This window comes from Phoca vitulina, unplaced genomic scaffold (assembly GCF_004348235.1).
Source record: "Phoca vitulina isolate PV1807 unplaced genomic scaffold, GSC_HSeal_1.0 scaffold10, whole genome shotgun sequence".
Taxonomy (NCBI): Eukaryota; Metazoa; Chordata; class Mammalia; order Carnivora; family Phocidae; genus Phoca; species Phoca vitulina.
The window spans coordinates 22,667,927-22,684,478 of NW_022589713.1; the positions used below are offsets into that span (position 1 = coordinate 22,667,927).

Genomic DNA, 16,552 nt, shown 5'->3' on the forward strand with positions numbered 1-16,552 from the left:
TGTTTCCTGGGTAAAGACAGAAGAAATGTACACAGAAGAAATGTGGGAAGGTGGTGCCATTCTCAAGAATGAGAGCAGGAGAGGATCAGCTGCTTTCTTGTCCTCTCACATCTGCACCAACACACACTTCCAGGAGGTGTGTGGAGATGAACCCAGAGGAAGGACAGGCAGATACTGACTACTGCTTGCTGAAAGTGTTGTGCTTCTTCATTCAAATAGCAAATGGAGAGTTACAATGAAATAAATATAGTGACACAATTTTTCCCTTTTTTCCATTAATTAAAATGTCTCATTCACCAGACACATTTTCCCCTCTTCTATTCCCAGTAGCTCCAAAGCATGGTGGAAACGATCTCAGACTCAGGGACACCAGTCACATGATTGGTGAGTGGTCAGCCGTATCAAGTGCAGTTAACAGACTCAGGATTGAAAGAATTAAAATTGGTTTTCATAGTTGACAGATGGGCAGTGACCTTGGCCAGGGTAGCTGCAGGGAAGTGAGTGGAGCAAAAGACTGGTTTCTGTGTTTTCAACCATTAATAAGTGAGGCGTGGAAAGAGTGAGGAGATAGGGCAGGGATTACTGTGGGAATCAGGGTCAAGCGATAATTTTCAGATGTTCCAGTGGTTCACTTTTCCGACCCACTAGAATCAGGACCTGATTCAAGTATACCCTTCTCCATCTGGTATGGCTTCACCTTTTGGATTTTAAGATCTGTGGAAAGTGCAGGCCTCCAGGAAGTTCTGTGGGGCAGAGAAGAGAGGTAGGACAGCTGATCCTCTCCTGCTCTATATTCTTTTTGTGTACTCCCTTGAACACTCCATCTCAATATCTCACTCAGCATCCTCCTTCCTGCCCCCTCCCTTGCAACACACACACACACACACACAAACACACCCCAGCCACATACACTTGATTCTATTATAATAACCATACAGACCCCTTTCAGAAAGAATTTCTACTTGAACTGTACCTAGGAGGTATGGCTGTGGCACCACAACCAAAGCTGTGGAAGGGGTCAGGTGAACATTGAGCTCTGAAGGAAGGGCTCAGTGCACATGTATTAGTCAGATAGTATTAAAAAAAATCCTTCCAGGCCAAACATTTAGAAAACAATGAAATGTTTAAAAGATAACACCAATAATAATTTTTATTTTATATTCTACAGAGGTACCACCGCCAAACTGTGAAACCAAACAAACCACTCAGGCCAGCGAGACCCAGAGGGAAGCTTATGGGTCATGAGAGCTCCCTTCTCCATCTGGTATGGCTCCACCTTTTGGATTTTAAGATCTGTGGAAAGTGCAGGCCTCCAGGAGTTCTGTGGGGCAGAGAAGAGAGGTAGGACAGTCAAAAATCTACCTATATTTATTTTCTGTTGAGTGAATGAATAGTTAAGCCTGATACAAAAGCACTCAGACCCATTGGGGTCTGATAGGTGGACGAGGCCATTCTCCCAGTGGCCTTCTCCACTTGCCTGCACAGCTCCTGTGTCTTTCTGGACAGTACCATGCACCAAGGATGGTAACATGGTTTCCCTGCCCTGTATCATTCCCCACCTTGTGTCTCATAGGCAGGGCTCCCACACTTAAATCCATGTAGCTGGGAGGAGTCTGGTAGGACTGTCCTCTCTGATCTCCTTAGAGACGTGAAGAACTAATAAAACAAGCACCTAGAACATGCCAGTTTCCATGCTAGGGGCTGGAGAAGGAGCAGAGAATAGCAGAGCCAAACTTTCTCCCCTTACGGAGGATATAGGGTAGGTGAATGTAACCTACATGCTCACAGCAGTGGCTCTGGGTAAGCACGTTCCTTACATTGGAATTATGGGGCCCTGGCACAGACTCGCTGAATCAGTATTCCCCAGGGCCTGGGAATCAGTATTTTAAGGACCATGGCTCACTTATATGCACACAAAAGTTAGAGCACAATCTCCCTCCATTCACATGTTCTTCTCCCACATCTTCCAAATGACTTTAAATGATTAAATTATGTCCAACATAGTTATAGTGCAAAGGTGTGTTTTATTGTATTGTAATGCTTAGAAAACCGGTGTTCTAGATGAGCAGTAGGTATGGCAACTTTATGGTTATAAAACTTGTCATTGTTCAAGCTCACAAGAGTAGCACTGTGTAAAAGAACTTTCTGCAGTGATGGAAATGTTGTTTGCTCACCTATCTGGAGCTGCGTGTAGCTATTGAACACTTGAATTGTGGCTGGTGTGGCTAAGGAACTGAATTTTTAATTTTGATTAATTTAAATTTAAATTTAAATCACCATAGGTAATTAGAGGCTACTGTATTTATTGGATGATGCAGCTCTGTATAAAAAGGAGTTTACTGCGGAGCAATGGGCATGGGCACATACAACCTCTTCCTTGTCTTAGTAATAACATGGAATTTCTTCATGTCTGGGCTGTTCATTACCTTAGTGCCCTGAGCCTGTGTCTGCCTTACCATCTATCTATCTACCCATACAAGTAGCCTTTCAAACGTGCTGGGATTACGGTGTTATCTCATCATCTCATTTTGCCCATTTCCATTGTTCATCCCCGGAGGGCCACAGCCCACTCCTCCTAATCTACCCACCACCCAGAATTGCTCCCCCTCCCTCCCCATGTTTGCTTGGCAGCTTTCCCCCCATGCTGTTCCCCCTACTCACTTGAGGTGGAGCATTTTCTCAGGTTAGCAACAGCCCTGACATACTCTGCTCCTAAGTAAGATTCATATGTTGTGCTGTGTGGAAGTTGGGCCAAACATGTTGTGTCGTCCCTGAACAGAAGGTCCTTGGTTTCTGAGTGGAACAAACAAAACTTGCTCGGGCAGTCGATTCCATTTCTTCCAAACAAAAACTGTCAAATGGATGAAACATGCATGAGGACCTGTGGCAGTGAGCAGCTGAGAATCCAAGGATGGGGTTGAGGGGGATAAAAGCTGGGAACCAGCCTCAAGAAGAAAGGGAGCTGCAAAGGATGCCTCAGGATGTTTCCATTTCCTTCACCTGGCATTCACCCATTTTGCCCCAGCTTCATGCTTTCTTGAGGCCCCAGCATCCTCTATAGGGTCCATCCTGGTCTCACCTCCTCTGGGAAGTCCCTCCCACCCACCCGGTCACTCCTTCCCCATTTCATTGGCTATGGCCTTGGGGACTGCTTCCAGGAAATGAGAGAACAGAAATGTGTCCCTTCCAAGTATTACTGTCAAGAAAGATATTAAATGTGAGCCCACCCCCCAATGAGGGGTGGTACAGGTAGTTGTTAAATTTCATGTTTGACTGCATCTTTGATCCTATCTTGGGCAAGAGGCTTAACTCTAGGCCTTGTAGGATTATAAGTGAAATCATGATTATGAAAAGTTTAACATTCCATCTAGCACCTAAGAAATGTTCATTAAATGCTAATTATTATTATCATTTACCTTAAGAGGGCTCACAAAGATATGCTATCTTAATTTAAAAAAAAAAAAAGAAAACTAATGGCAGGCAGGAAGCTGTTGTTGAGGGGAAAGTGGTGTTTGTAGGTAGAGGACTCTTATAATTAGAATATTCAGGCAGCCTCTCCACCCCACTCCCCACCTCCCTGGCAAGGCTGGCCCTGGGTTGATTGTTCTCCCCAGAGGACAAGCTCCCTCAGGATAGGGATCCTGTGTTTCTCTGGCTGTTGGAATGGTTCTCAGTCTGACCTGTCCATAGGTCAGATTCTCTAAACAAGAGAAATACATTTCCTTTCATGACTTATATCATGGAGGGCTGGCACACAGGATCACTCTCCTTCATTTTCAAAAAGGATAGAGGTGGAGAAAATGAGGGTATCACAGAGCAAGGTCAGGGGTGAGCAAGAAAGCAGATGTGTGGACCCAAAAGCAGGTGGATCACATGGGAACTAATCTGCAGTGACCCGGAGTTATAAGTAGAGCTGGGCCTAAGAAATCCAGTTCCACAATCCACGGCCTCCCGATCCTAGTTTCCAGAAAGGGAATGCTTGAGTATGAGCTGCACTTAGCACTGAACTCCCCCAAATCATCCATACCCACTCAGGAGGAAAGAATGGGAGGCCCTGGCTGGTCCATACCTGCTGCCAAAGTAATGTGTCCCTAACACAAGATGCCTTATCTTTCCGTGAGACCACAGCATGATTTGGGCCCTTGGCTAGGAAACAGTTAGCATCCTCTGTCACAGGCTTCCTTTTGCCATCAGGGCACAGCAGCTCAAAGTCTTCTTCCTTCAGATTCTTAGCCCAATCTTCAGTGTTCCTTCCTGGGGACAGAGAAGGTGGGTCAGTCACAGCTTACAGCTTTGGTTAAGGTGCCCTCATTGAGGGGATGTGACCAACCCACTGACTTGTGAAGGACCTGGGGCCATTGGCCAGCAGAAGTACACACACTGGGGTCACAGTGACGGGGAGAGCAAGAGACACTCACATGTCCATAGGTCAGATTCAACTCACACTCAACCAGGAATTCCTAGCAACCACTCCTTCCAAACTGCCCCACCCAACCAGGAGAAAGTGAGTTATATTCTTGGATGATGTTCAAAAACATCTTTCTACTAAATTCCAAAGCATCTGGACTTCTTACTCTAGCACATGAAGAATGTGACCCTCTAAGCAGGCTGATAATCTCTGTGTAATACCATCTGGCATTAGCAATCAAAAGAACTTAACCAGAGGCCCTTTTGTAAGCTGGACCAGTGTTCTAAATCTGACACGCTCATACTGGTTCTACATGAAAATGTGCACATGCCTCTGTGCATACGGATCCATATCCTGTTCTTAGCTCCTAGCTTCATCATTTCTGTATTCTCTCTGAAAAAAAGAAAATCTCACCCATTTTCAGGGTTTCAGCTCCTTCCTCCTGAGGCAATTCTCAAATATGTTTTCCCAATTTTTAGTTCTCATCTAAAAGGCAGGATTGCAAATCTTTTTTCATTTAATTTTCATTTAATTTTTTTATCTAATTGAACTACTACTATGTGACTTCACTATCATAAAATTGTATATTATATATAAAATAAAAATATCTCTTTGCCTACTCTCCCCAAATATATATTTACTGTTTTAATAGAAAACTCCAAATTGCCTGTGTTTCTCCCACAAGTAACTACACACACCTTTGCTCACCTTCTAATATTTTTCCTTCCCTTTCTTACCAGTCCCTCCAACTCAGCTCCTTCCAAATGAAACCCACCATCATTCTCTCCAAACCAATTCTGTTCCACTTCATAATGTAAGAATTTACTCAACACTATGTTTCATGCCCTCTGTAAGCCGCAGTCTTATTGGAGGGGGAAAATAGCACACATACCAAAAATAACAATTCTGAATACAGATAATAACATTTTATATTTTGTAGAGCACACTTTAAATGCTGTGTCAGCTGAACCAGCTTGGTGAGAACATATTCATTAGGGAGAGCTGGCTGGAGGAGGCATGGTTTTAGGCGTGTAACGTTTGTTACATGTACTAACCACTGTACTGACCACCAAGAGACTAATCTAGGCCTGACTGGCAGGGCATATGATAAAGTCCTCAATAGGGACAGAGGCCATGAGAAGAGGAGTGGATTTTGAGAGAAATATGAGGAGTTTGGACTTACAGAGGTTGAGGTTGCAGTGCCAGTGAGCTTTGTATATAAAAACGACCACATGGCAAATAGAGGCTCTGGGATGTTATTTAGATGGGAGGTTAGGCCTCTGCTCTACATTCCTGTCAGGGGGTAAGGCTTTTGGAGTCATTGCAGGGTAGAGAGGTGAAGCCAAGAGAGAGAAGCCCTATTCAGAGGAGTAAAAAAAAAAAAAAAAGAAAAAAAATCAAGGGATAACAAAGAACCAATCTTAGGGTAACACTCAGGTAGTAGGAAAAAGGACAGCCTTTAAAGGAAAAAGCATAAATAATAGGAGAGAAGAAAGAAAAATTAGCCAACACAGTATTCCTTCAAGTAAGTACTTAGCAGCTTGTGTGTGCCACTTACTCCAGTTAGTGTTGGGATATAAGAGTAGGAAAAAGGAGCTCAAAAGAGTTTCTGTGGCCACAATTTATTACAGAATGAGATGAACTCAATACTACTAGCCACAGGGACAGAAGATGCTATTGTGGGATGGATGCCATCTGAGAAGGCTTCTTGGAGGAGTCGGTGCTGAGCTAGTTCACTCTAGATGAGTTGCTGGGAAGTGCTGAGGTTGGGTGAAGGAACATGAGAAAGGAAGTGAGGTAATATCTGCCTGGCCTGCAGCAGGTTCTCTAAGCAGTTAGTGATACAGAGGGGACGGGTGGAATGCTCATTCTTACCAACTTAAAAAAAATTTTGTTTGGTTTTTCAGTGTCACAGCATCTAATATTCACCCACTAGTTTTAGTACCCATTGATGCTTCTTGCTTGAAACAATTATTACTATATTATTTGCCAAATGATAGTTTTTTAACTTTATAATTATTTCTACATTTATTCGTATTCTACAATAAGGAAGATCTTTCCCTTCACCTTCATTTGTTTAATCAGGATAGACTCATGTATTCCTATTTTATTCCTACTTTATTCTTACTAACATTATTATTTCTTTTAGTGCCCCAAATGTCCAGATTTGGCCAGTAGGAGGGCTTTAAAAAGGCTCCTGTATATTTTGACATATCCCAACATCTTCAGCACGATGTTCCAGGCTCACCTTATATTTTTCCTGCTCAGCCCTAGAATCAGCTATTTTTTCCAAGGGGCCCTGGCTCCTTCTATCAGAGAATGGTTCTAGAAACCAAGATCTTGGTGTTCATTCCCACTGGTGTACTATTGTCTCTAAGTGTTTTCAGTGGACCTAGAATATATTTGGAATATATATATTAGGGCCCAGAAATATAGGAAATAGTTAAAAAGGACCTTTTGGGGATAATTCACCAAATCTGAATATGGACTGTGAACACAGTGAGTGTTAAATCCATGTTAGTATAAATTTCCCGATCTTGGTGATCACACTGTAGTATGTAAGAGTGTCCTCATTCTTAGGAAATGTGCTCTGAAGTATTTAGGGGAAAGGCAATGTCTGCACCTATGGGAAGGTTCCTGGGAGAGAATTCAGGACCACCAGAACCTCACAGTCCTCGCCGTTTTGCCCACCCAGCTAAACACTTCTCTCCTCACTGAACAAACAGGTTGAGAATCAGAGCTCTGGAGCTTGAGTCTATAACATGTCCACAAAGGCATCCTGAGCGTAAGTGAGCCCAGCAACCCCAATTTGTAGGGACAGAGGAGCATGTGAATGTACCTCCAGTGTTCTGTCTGACAGTCTTGGATTTCACAAAGGCCACATCTCCCTTCTCCACCAGACACCTGCAGAGTGCCAGACAGGGAGAAAGAAGAGAGGAGGTCAGAGACATATGTGTCATTCAGGAGGGTCAGCTTGTAGACCCAGGGCTAACCATTTGATATCAGCAATTGTGACTCCCATTCTATCACTAATCTTACATATTACTCATGTAAGTAATATAGACAAGAAAAAACCTCCAATTTGCTTTGTGGTTACACAATCTCAGTTCCCACACACTGAGTGCTAAATTCTGGCAGTTTCTCCAATGGAGCTACAGCATTTTCCTGGTATCAATAGAGATATTAGAGGGGCAGTTTCCCATTAAGGTGATTCCTTACTCACATTCTACTTTGTAAAAATTGGGAACTTGTGGACTGTGAATTGTATTTGCACAAACTCACAAGGTGGTTCTAATTGGAGAATTAGGATAACCTTTTTTTTCTCCTTCACTACGGAGAAGCTCAGTTACAATACCACCATCATTGTGCAGTTGATGGACTCATGATCTAACACTAGCCTGAATCAGAAAAGACAGTTAAAAAGTAGTAAGGTCAGGGTCCTTGGGTGGCTCAGTTGGTTAAGCATCTGCCTTCGGCTCAGGTCATGATCCTAGGGTCCCTGCTCAGTGGGGAGCCTGCTTCGCCCTCTCTCTGCTGCTCCCTCTGCTTGTTCTCTTTCTCTCTCTCTGTCAAATAAATAAATAAAATCTTTTTAAAAAGTAATAAGGTCGTAAGGTACACAGGTGTCTTTATAAAAGTAATAAACATCCCATGAAATAGAATTGCAGTTGGGAATGTAGAAATCATGTTCTTTACTTTTGTATATTTCCAGGTGAGTATGGCTGGCTCTAGGTTCCCCAGAGGTGCATGGAAGAGCATGAACCAGACTCCTGACTCCCGTATTCAACTATGGCAGGGTTTCCTCACCTTGGCAATAGTAACATTTTGAGCCAGGCAATTCTTTATTGTAGGGTGCTGTCCTATGCATGTAGGATGCCTAGCAGCCTCTACCAATTAGATACCAGTAGCACCCAACCCCATTTGATAATCAAAAACAACTCCAGACACTGCCAAACTTCCTCCTGAGGGGGAAATCGCCCCCTTTTGAGAACTTCTAATCTGCACTGTACTGCCAGTCTGGAGAGAGCGTCTTGCAGGGGCTTGGATGCTCCTTCACACAGGGTTCTACAGAGAGTTGCTAACTGTGGCACCCTAACTCATGTAAGACTAACAGTCCAGGAACATAAGAATCTCACCTTAGTTCCTAAAAAGAAATCTTGTCAGGACTGGGTTTATTATATTTGGGTCAGGTTTAAAAGACTCACCTGAAAGCCCCTGTGTAGCCATAGTATCTCTCATGGTTATTGGGAAGACACTCCTTTCCTTGAAGACTTGCCGAGCCAATACATAGAGCACAGAGACTGGAGTTTCGCATAGATCCAGGGGCACAGCCTTCCCGGAAAAATTTATCTGTACGGAAGGACCAGAGGAAGTCAGCTCCTCCTAAGTGAGTCAAAATGAGTAGCCTTCATCTAACACATAACAGGCGCGTATGGCCCAGGATAGGTGGAATATATTCAGTGACCTCCACCAACTCAGGACCTGCCAGGCTGTAGGCTTTAAAAAGAAACTTAATTGAGGCTAGGCATAGAAGTTGGTAGACCATTACAATTCAGGTAGAAAGGAATCCATGGGCATGCTATAGTGTCACCATCTATCTAAAGAGAGAAGAGAGGGAAATTACATAAAAACTGACATAAAAAGGATAAAATTGGAGGTCTCACTCCCCAAGCTTGTGCTACCTATTTCCAGAAGTTTCCTTCCCTTGCTATTTTTTAGAAGAGACTTTAATAGAACTTAAAACTCCAAACTCAGTTAAGGGCTAGGGGATTTTACTCACAGCTCAGCTGCTCTCCCATGGCTGTGAAATTGCCAGGAGGCTCGGAAAAGCAGAGGTAGTGCCCTTGCTGGTGAGGAGCCAGAGCTTTCTGGATATCTCCCCAGCCACATTTTGCTTCCTCTCGTGTCAGAGAATATCCCAGTGCAGAAATGTGGTCTCATCTCCAAGTTCCCACACACAGGTCTTGTCTGGTTCATAACTGTCTTTAGAGACTTCTCCTTTTAAAGCAGTTGCACATATTTGGTGGTGGCAAGGAGAAAGCTGATGTAAATAACCATTAGAAAACATTTGTCTGGGGCACCTGGGTGGCTCAGTCGGTTAAGCGTCTGCCTTCGGCTCAGGTCATGATCTCGGAGTCCTGGAATCGAACCCCGTGTTGGGCTCCCTGCTCAGCAGAGAGTCTGCTTCTCCCTCTGCTCCTCCCCCACCATGTGCTCTCTCTCTCTCGCTCACTCACTCTCTCTCTCTCTCAATAAATAAAATCTTTAAAAAAAAAAAAGAAAGGAAACATTTGTCTGTGGTTAACTTACACGTAGTTTTCATACCTGAAGATATTCAGAGGACACAGAAAATAAACTGATTCCCATCCCTTTAAAGGGGCCTAGGAGCTGGGCAGTACCTCAGTGAGACTGCCAAGACCTTAAAGAGATCCAAGGATCCCGCACGCTCACGTTACCTAGAAAGCCTGTGGGAGGGATTGTCCACCCAACAGCCATTTGGAACCCCTTGTTCCTTAGTAACAAAGTCTTAGTTGTTTTAATCTTTTAATTTTTTCTCCATTACTTTTTATTGAGATACAACGGACATATAACATTATATTAGTTTCAGGTGTTCAACATGATTTGATATTGCAATATATTGCAAAATGGTCCCCACAATAAGTCTAGTTAACATCCATCACCATACATCATTACAAAATTTTTTTCTTTTTTTTTTTAAGATTTTTTTTAAATTTATTTATTTGACAGAGAGAGATACAGCGAGAGAGGGAACACAAGCAGGGGGAGCGGGAGAGGGAGAAGCAGGCCTCCTGCCAGGCAGGGAGCCCGACGCGGGGCTCGATCCCAGGTCCCAGGGATCATGACCTGAGCCAAAGGCAGATGCTTAACAACTGAGCCACCCAGGTGCCCCTAAAGTTTTTTCTTATGATGAGAACTTTTAAGACCTACTTTCTTGGGGCGCCTGGGTGGCTCAGATGGTTAAGTGTCTGCCTTTGGCTCAGGTCATGATCCCAGTGTCCTGGGATCAAGCCCCATATCGGGCTCCTGGCTCAGCGGGGAGCCTGCTTCTGCCTCTCCCCCTGCTCATGCTCTCTCTCTCTCTCTCTCTGTATCTGTGTCTCAAATGAATAAATAAAATCTTTAAAAAAAAAAAAAAAGATCTACTTTCTTAGCAACTTTGAAATATGCAATATGGTATTATTAACTATAGTCTCCATGCTGTGCATTACATCCTCAGGACTTATATAGTTTATAACTGGAAGTTTGTACCTTTTGCCCCTTCACCTATTTTGCCCATTTCCCCACCCCCCACCTCTGGCAACTGTCAGTCTGTTCTCTGTATCTTTGAGCTTGGGTTTTTTTAGATTCCACAAGGAAGTGAAATTATAGAATATTTGTCTTTCTCTGCCTGATATATTTCACTTAGCATAATAACCTCAAGGTCCATCCATGTTGTCACAAATGGCAAGATTTCTTCCCTTTTTATGGTTGAATAAAAGTCTGTTTTGCATTCTTTATGCATTCTATATATATATGTGTATATATATATATATATATAGTTAATTATGTATTTTCTTTATGCATTCTATATTTTCTTTATGCATTCATTCATCAGTGGACTTGGGCTGTTTCCATATCTTGGCTATAGTAAATACTGCTGCAATGAACATGGGGATGCATATATCTTTTTCAGTTAGGGCTTTCATTTCCTTTGGCTAAATACCCAGAAGTGAAATTGCTGAATCATATAGTCATTCTATTTTTAATTTTTGAACAAAGATCTAGCTTTATCTGGGACAGAGACATGCCCAAATAAAAGATGACATTCCTGAACCTCTCTGACAACCCAAGTGTGACTATGTGCCTGAGTTTTGAGCAATGAAAAGTTACTTGAAGTAACTGATTTAGATTTCCTGGATAGCTTCTTTAATAAAATGACCGCAGATGACATGATCCAGGCTGCCTGGATGTGATGGCAACCATGGTTGACCTTGAAGACAGAAGCCCCATGCTCAGAATAGTGGAGTAGAAAGAGAGAAGGAGCCTGGGCTTCTAATGACCATATCAGCAATAGACTGCTCACCTGGTCCTTTTCATGAGAGATGGAAGTAAACATATATTTACTGAAGCCATTTATGGAGCCAAAAAGAACCATTCTGACTCAGCTCCTCAACCCCAGCATCTCTTTTAGTTCTCTCTTTGAGGTTCACTTTAACCAAATTTTAGGACTATAGAACCAGGGCCACAGCATTTTATACCATACTACTCTTTTCCCAGAACACCTCTTTCCAGCCTGGTCCTGATCACAGCACCGTCCCAGGATTCACTTACCAAATTCACAGTGGTTGATCCTGCTGTAGAGCAGGCCCATGGGGATGTTCCAGCCCGCGGTTCTATCTACTGCAGTATGGCAGGACTTCCTGCCTTGCAGATTGTTCCAGGTGAGGCTATCATCTGCTGATGCCTTAACTACGGCCACAGCTCTATACCCTACAAGAAAGACACCAAAAAAGAATGTATTAACACCCCGGGCCCTCCAGAGTATGTGTCTACAATCAAAGCCTGCCATCTCCCTGTGAAAGCAAAATTATCCTGAATCATTCCTTCTGTCTTTGAAAGGGTCTTCCCCAAAACTGACTGAGTCACTCTGTCAGATGGAGATTATTCTGAACATTTAAAACAAAATAGTAAGAAAACATCATCATCAGAGCAATGTCTGGTGTATAATCCTTCCCTAAATGCATAAAACTACAAAAGCTATAAACCAGCAACTCACCCTCCACTGTGGAATATCAGAGAAATGGAGACTGAGGAGCACGTGACTCCCAAAATTTTATACAGTAACAATTAGGAAAGAGTAGTAAATGACCAATAAATTACAGGGAATATTCTGGCCATGTATTTTGGGATATGGAGAATACAGGTTTGCACCAAAATAAGTATGTGAAGTAGAAATTCAAAATCAAGACAGCTGCCATCTTTAGCAGAAAAATGCATGCTGCTTCTTAAAACTGCAAATAGAAGATCAACCCATGATTTCAACTTTTTTTTTTTTTTAAAGATTTATTTCTTTATTTGAGAGAGCGAGAATGAGAGAGAGAGAGTACATGAGAGGGGGGAAAGGTCAGAGGGAGAAGCAGGCTCCCCACCAAGCAGGGAGCCCGACGCGGGACTCGATCCTGGAACTCCAGGATCATAACCTGAGCCGAAGGCAGTCGCTTAACCAACTGAGCCACCCAGGTGCCCCTGATTTCAACTTTTTAAATTAGTTAATTCAGTCAACTATTTACAGCAGAAAACAGAGAAGCCTTATCATCCATGGAGCAAGAACAAGTCTTTCTATTTTCGGCTAAAGAGCCTGGGTCCTAGAATGAGGAGGAGAGGCTGAGAGGTTGTAATAGGGGAAGTCACAAGGACTTCCACACTAATGGCTGGAAAACAACCAGAGAGGTCTTAGCACTGGGGCTCTGAAACCCCGTGATCACCTTGGCAAGATTTCCTATCTTGTTCCTGTCCCATCTTTTCAGATCCACCCCCCACCAGAGCACTAGCTGAGAGCCGGATTGGCCTGGGTTCCTGGGCCCAGCCCTGGCTGGGAGGCTGGGTAATTTCATGCTCCTAGACATCTGCCTGTGTGAGCCTCTCTGCTCAGCCCTGCCAGGCACATATAAGCAAGACTCCTTGGCTGGTGTAACTCTCATCTAAAACTGTGCAGGCCTTATGTAATGTGAAGCAGTTGGGAGTGATGAGGAGGGTGTGAACTTGCTTGCTGGGTATAGGAACCCTGACAACTTGTAACCTCTGTGAGCTGTTGGTCCTCTTAGGCATCCTTAAAGGATGACGGTACCCACTTACAGGATTAAATGAGAAACCTATGTGCAAGTCATGGCAAGTATAAAAGATTAACCATATTATCAATTATCATCCTTCTATGGTTCTTTTGCATTCTGAAAATTGGTCTCTTCCATTGACTTAACCTACTTTTGATTTGAATTTAAACATACCTTACCCTTTCCCAAAAGCAATAAGAATTAAACTCATGAGGTTACCAATCGCAACTCACCTTCCTCTGCTGTAATGTTACATTTAGGGCCATGAGTTTCTGGAGGAGAAAATGAAGAAGTCATTAAACATGTATTCATTGGAAGTCATGCCATTCCCATGTGTAGCTCAGAATAAAAAGAACCAGGAAGACAATCTACATTTCACCAATTCCCAAACAGTCCAGGCTGTCTGGATTATACAAATTCACTTTTGTTCACTGGCCTCTGGAATTTAGCCCAAAAGTGTGAATTTCAAGTTTCTTGCTCTTTGACCTGTGGCCACAGTGGTCCCTGCCAACTATACTTGAATCCCTGCACCAGGGCACCAGAAGTGTGAGTTTGGGAAGCAAGAAGACCTGCCAGGAGTCCCAGCTGAGAATCCCAGTTGTCCTCTGCAGACAGGTCACTTTTAGCTGGAACTTCCCAGTGCAAAGCCTCCAGTCAGCCTGGTGGAAGGTATGGTAGAAGATTCTATCCTTCAAGATGACTGTGGGGATTAGAGATGAGGGAGCCCAGAGCCTAGGAAGTAGGAGGTGCTCAGGAAACAAGAGCTTTCTGGCCAATGTGGTGTAAATCAGGCTATGATTTTCCCATGTCGTCTCTCCCTGGCCCAGAGGAAATAAAGCACAGAGAGGCACCCCCTCCACTTACCATAGTTTTCTGCCAGGACAGGCACCAGACCGCACTGGCCCGCTATGTAGATGTAGCCTCCATCCAAGCTCATGGCATCAGCCTCTCCTTTCTGCAAAGACACAGCACATTACAGCAGGTGAAAAGAGGCCATCTCCTGTCCTACCTGCTCTTCCAGCCATTTCCTTGAGGCAGCCTTCCCAGCACAGGCCACGAAGGCCCCAGGAGATAGTAGGTGCTGTACCAGATCCCCAAGGATCTATCAGTCAGGAACACCCAGCAGAGAAGATAAAATATACTCTCATTTTCACCCAAACCATGATGAATTAAGGATTAATTTGGGGTTCCTTGCTTAGTTTCTTTAGGAGCAAAGACCCACAGTTAGTCCTCCTGTCCTCTCATAGGATACACTGTCCCAGAGACATTTCCACAACAACTTTCTGACACCAAGAGTTCTTATTCGTAAGACAGATGAGTGGAGTCAGGGACACGAGGCTATGTCTGTGGCATAGAGCACCTCCTGCTGGGGCTCTAGCCCTGAATCATGGCCATGTGGCTGAGTGCAATTTCAGTGCTTGGTGTAGACAAAGTGTTAATGAATGAGTAAAATATTCTTGAATGACCAATTTCTCAGGTTTATAAGCCCTGAATTATAGAGATGCTTAAATTCCACAAGATTGCCAAGCTTTCCATTGGGCCTAGAAATCCACTTTCTAGATATACACCCTAAAGGAGTAATCAAATATGTGGGAAACTATTTGGATAAAAAGTACATGTGCAAGTGTGATTCATCCACTGTAAAACATGCAAGAATAATTCATAACAGCAAAAAAGAAAGAAACAGACTAAATGATGTTATAGATAATATGGACAAATGGCTAAATAGATTGCATCACATCCACACTACGAAATAGATTACAACATTAAAAGATCATGTTTTCCGAGTGCCTGGGTAGCTCAGTTGGTTAAGTGTCTGCCTTCTGCTCAGGTCATGATCCCGGGGTCCTGGGATCAAGTCCTGCGTCAGGCTCCCTGTTGAGCTAGGAGTCTGCTTCTCCCTCCCCATCTCCCTCTGCCCGTTCACCCACTTGTGCTCACTCTCTCACTCGCTCTCTCTCTCAAATAAATTAAAAAAAAATAAAAAAATAAAAGATCATGTTTTCGAAAAATGATTTGGGACATAGGAAAAGCTAACTAGATACGTGAAAAAAGTATAGTAAATTGTGTATATGATATGATCCCATTTAACAGGATTTTCTCTGAGTAGAAGATTACAAGTACTTCTCATTTTCTTTTTTATATCATTCAGGATTTTCAAAACTCTAAAAGCAAACATAGAATGCTCTTGTGATCAACAAAGCTAAACTTCTACCTGCTTACACAATCAGCACAGCCCTGTCACAGCTATCATGGCACACCATGGGTCTCAGGCATACCCACACCATGGTCCAGCCTCCTGTAAGCAGACACAGCTCAGAGTGCCCTCCACCATGTGCTAATACTGGGAGGAAACAGAGCCCCAAGGAATCCTTCAGATCCATAAGTTCAAAAGTACTGAAGCTCCTGTGGGGCTGGGCTCCCACATGAGGGCAAGGTTTCTTGGGAACAGGTTTTTATATCTTCTTAAGAACATTCACTCAGCCATAGGGACAGGCAGGCAGCAGTGGCAGAAATGCTGCCCTACGGGGGCAGGAGTGACATACCGCGATCTTGGCAATACAGTCTTCAGTGGACTCTGCTGTTTCACACTCTATTTGCCCTTTGCTGTTTACACTCCACTCATCACACTTGGCCCTCTCGTGGTGACCCATTGCACACCATTTCACCTTCTTGCATTCATCCCTTGGGGTATCTGGGCCTAGGGCATAAGAGAGAGAGCCAGATTTCAGTTGAGGCCCTAGAAGTTCCTGCTGGTTATGAATGCTACTAACTGTCTTTATGAAAATGCTGGGATTTGCCAGCAATATACAAACAGGTCCCATTCCAGGAATTCATCGTCTTAGAAAACAAAGGCAGTAACAATCTCTGTTGGCTTCTTATCATTTAGGTATGGCTTAAAATAATCTCTTCCAAGAAGCCAACTTTCCTCCCAACCCCTCTATCACTTCAGGCTGTTTTTTGTTTTGTTTTGTTTTGTTTTCCTTCTTCTTTTTGAAATAGCACTTAACCACCTGAGTTGTTCTTATTTATTTGTTCATTGTTTTTTTGTCTGTTCCCTGCAGAAGAACATAAGCTCAGCCAGGGCAAGGGCTATGCCTATCTTACTCTCCACAGCACCCTCATTTTTCAAAGGCAGTGCCTGGCTTATGGTCAGTGCAGTTAATGTCTGCTGAGTAAATGGACATCTATTTGACTGTCAGCCTCAGTTCAAGTCACTTCCTCAAGGAAGTCTTACTGCAGCTCCAGGAGCTATTTTTCTTTGTTTTCATGGTCTCATCAGACCATGATATTTTGTTCTGTTGAGTCTGTT

General features: G+C 43.4%; 1 protein-coding gene across 1 annotated transcript in view; it reads right to left on the minus strand.

Annotated features, from left to right (window-relative positions):
• LOC116635020 (serotransferrin-like) overlaps window positions 1-16,552 on the minus strand; it is a 56,525-nt gene that overhangs the window by 25,770 nt on the left and 14,203 nt on the right. Inside the window, 8 exon segments of the mRNA XM_032408671.1 lie at window positions 2,662-2,851; window positions 4,070-4,254; window positions 7,248-7,312; window positions 8,614-8,758; window positions 11,741-11,899; window positions 13,473-13,511; window positions 14,104-14,194; window positions 15,786-15,940. Coding sequence (XP_032264562.1) covers window positions 2,662-2,851; window positions 4,070-4,254; window positions 7,248-7,312; window positions 8,614-8,758; window positions 11,741-11,899; window positions 13,473-13,511; window positions 14,104-14,194; window positions 15,786-15,940 — 1,029 coding nt within the window.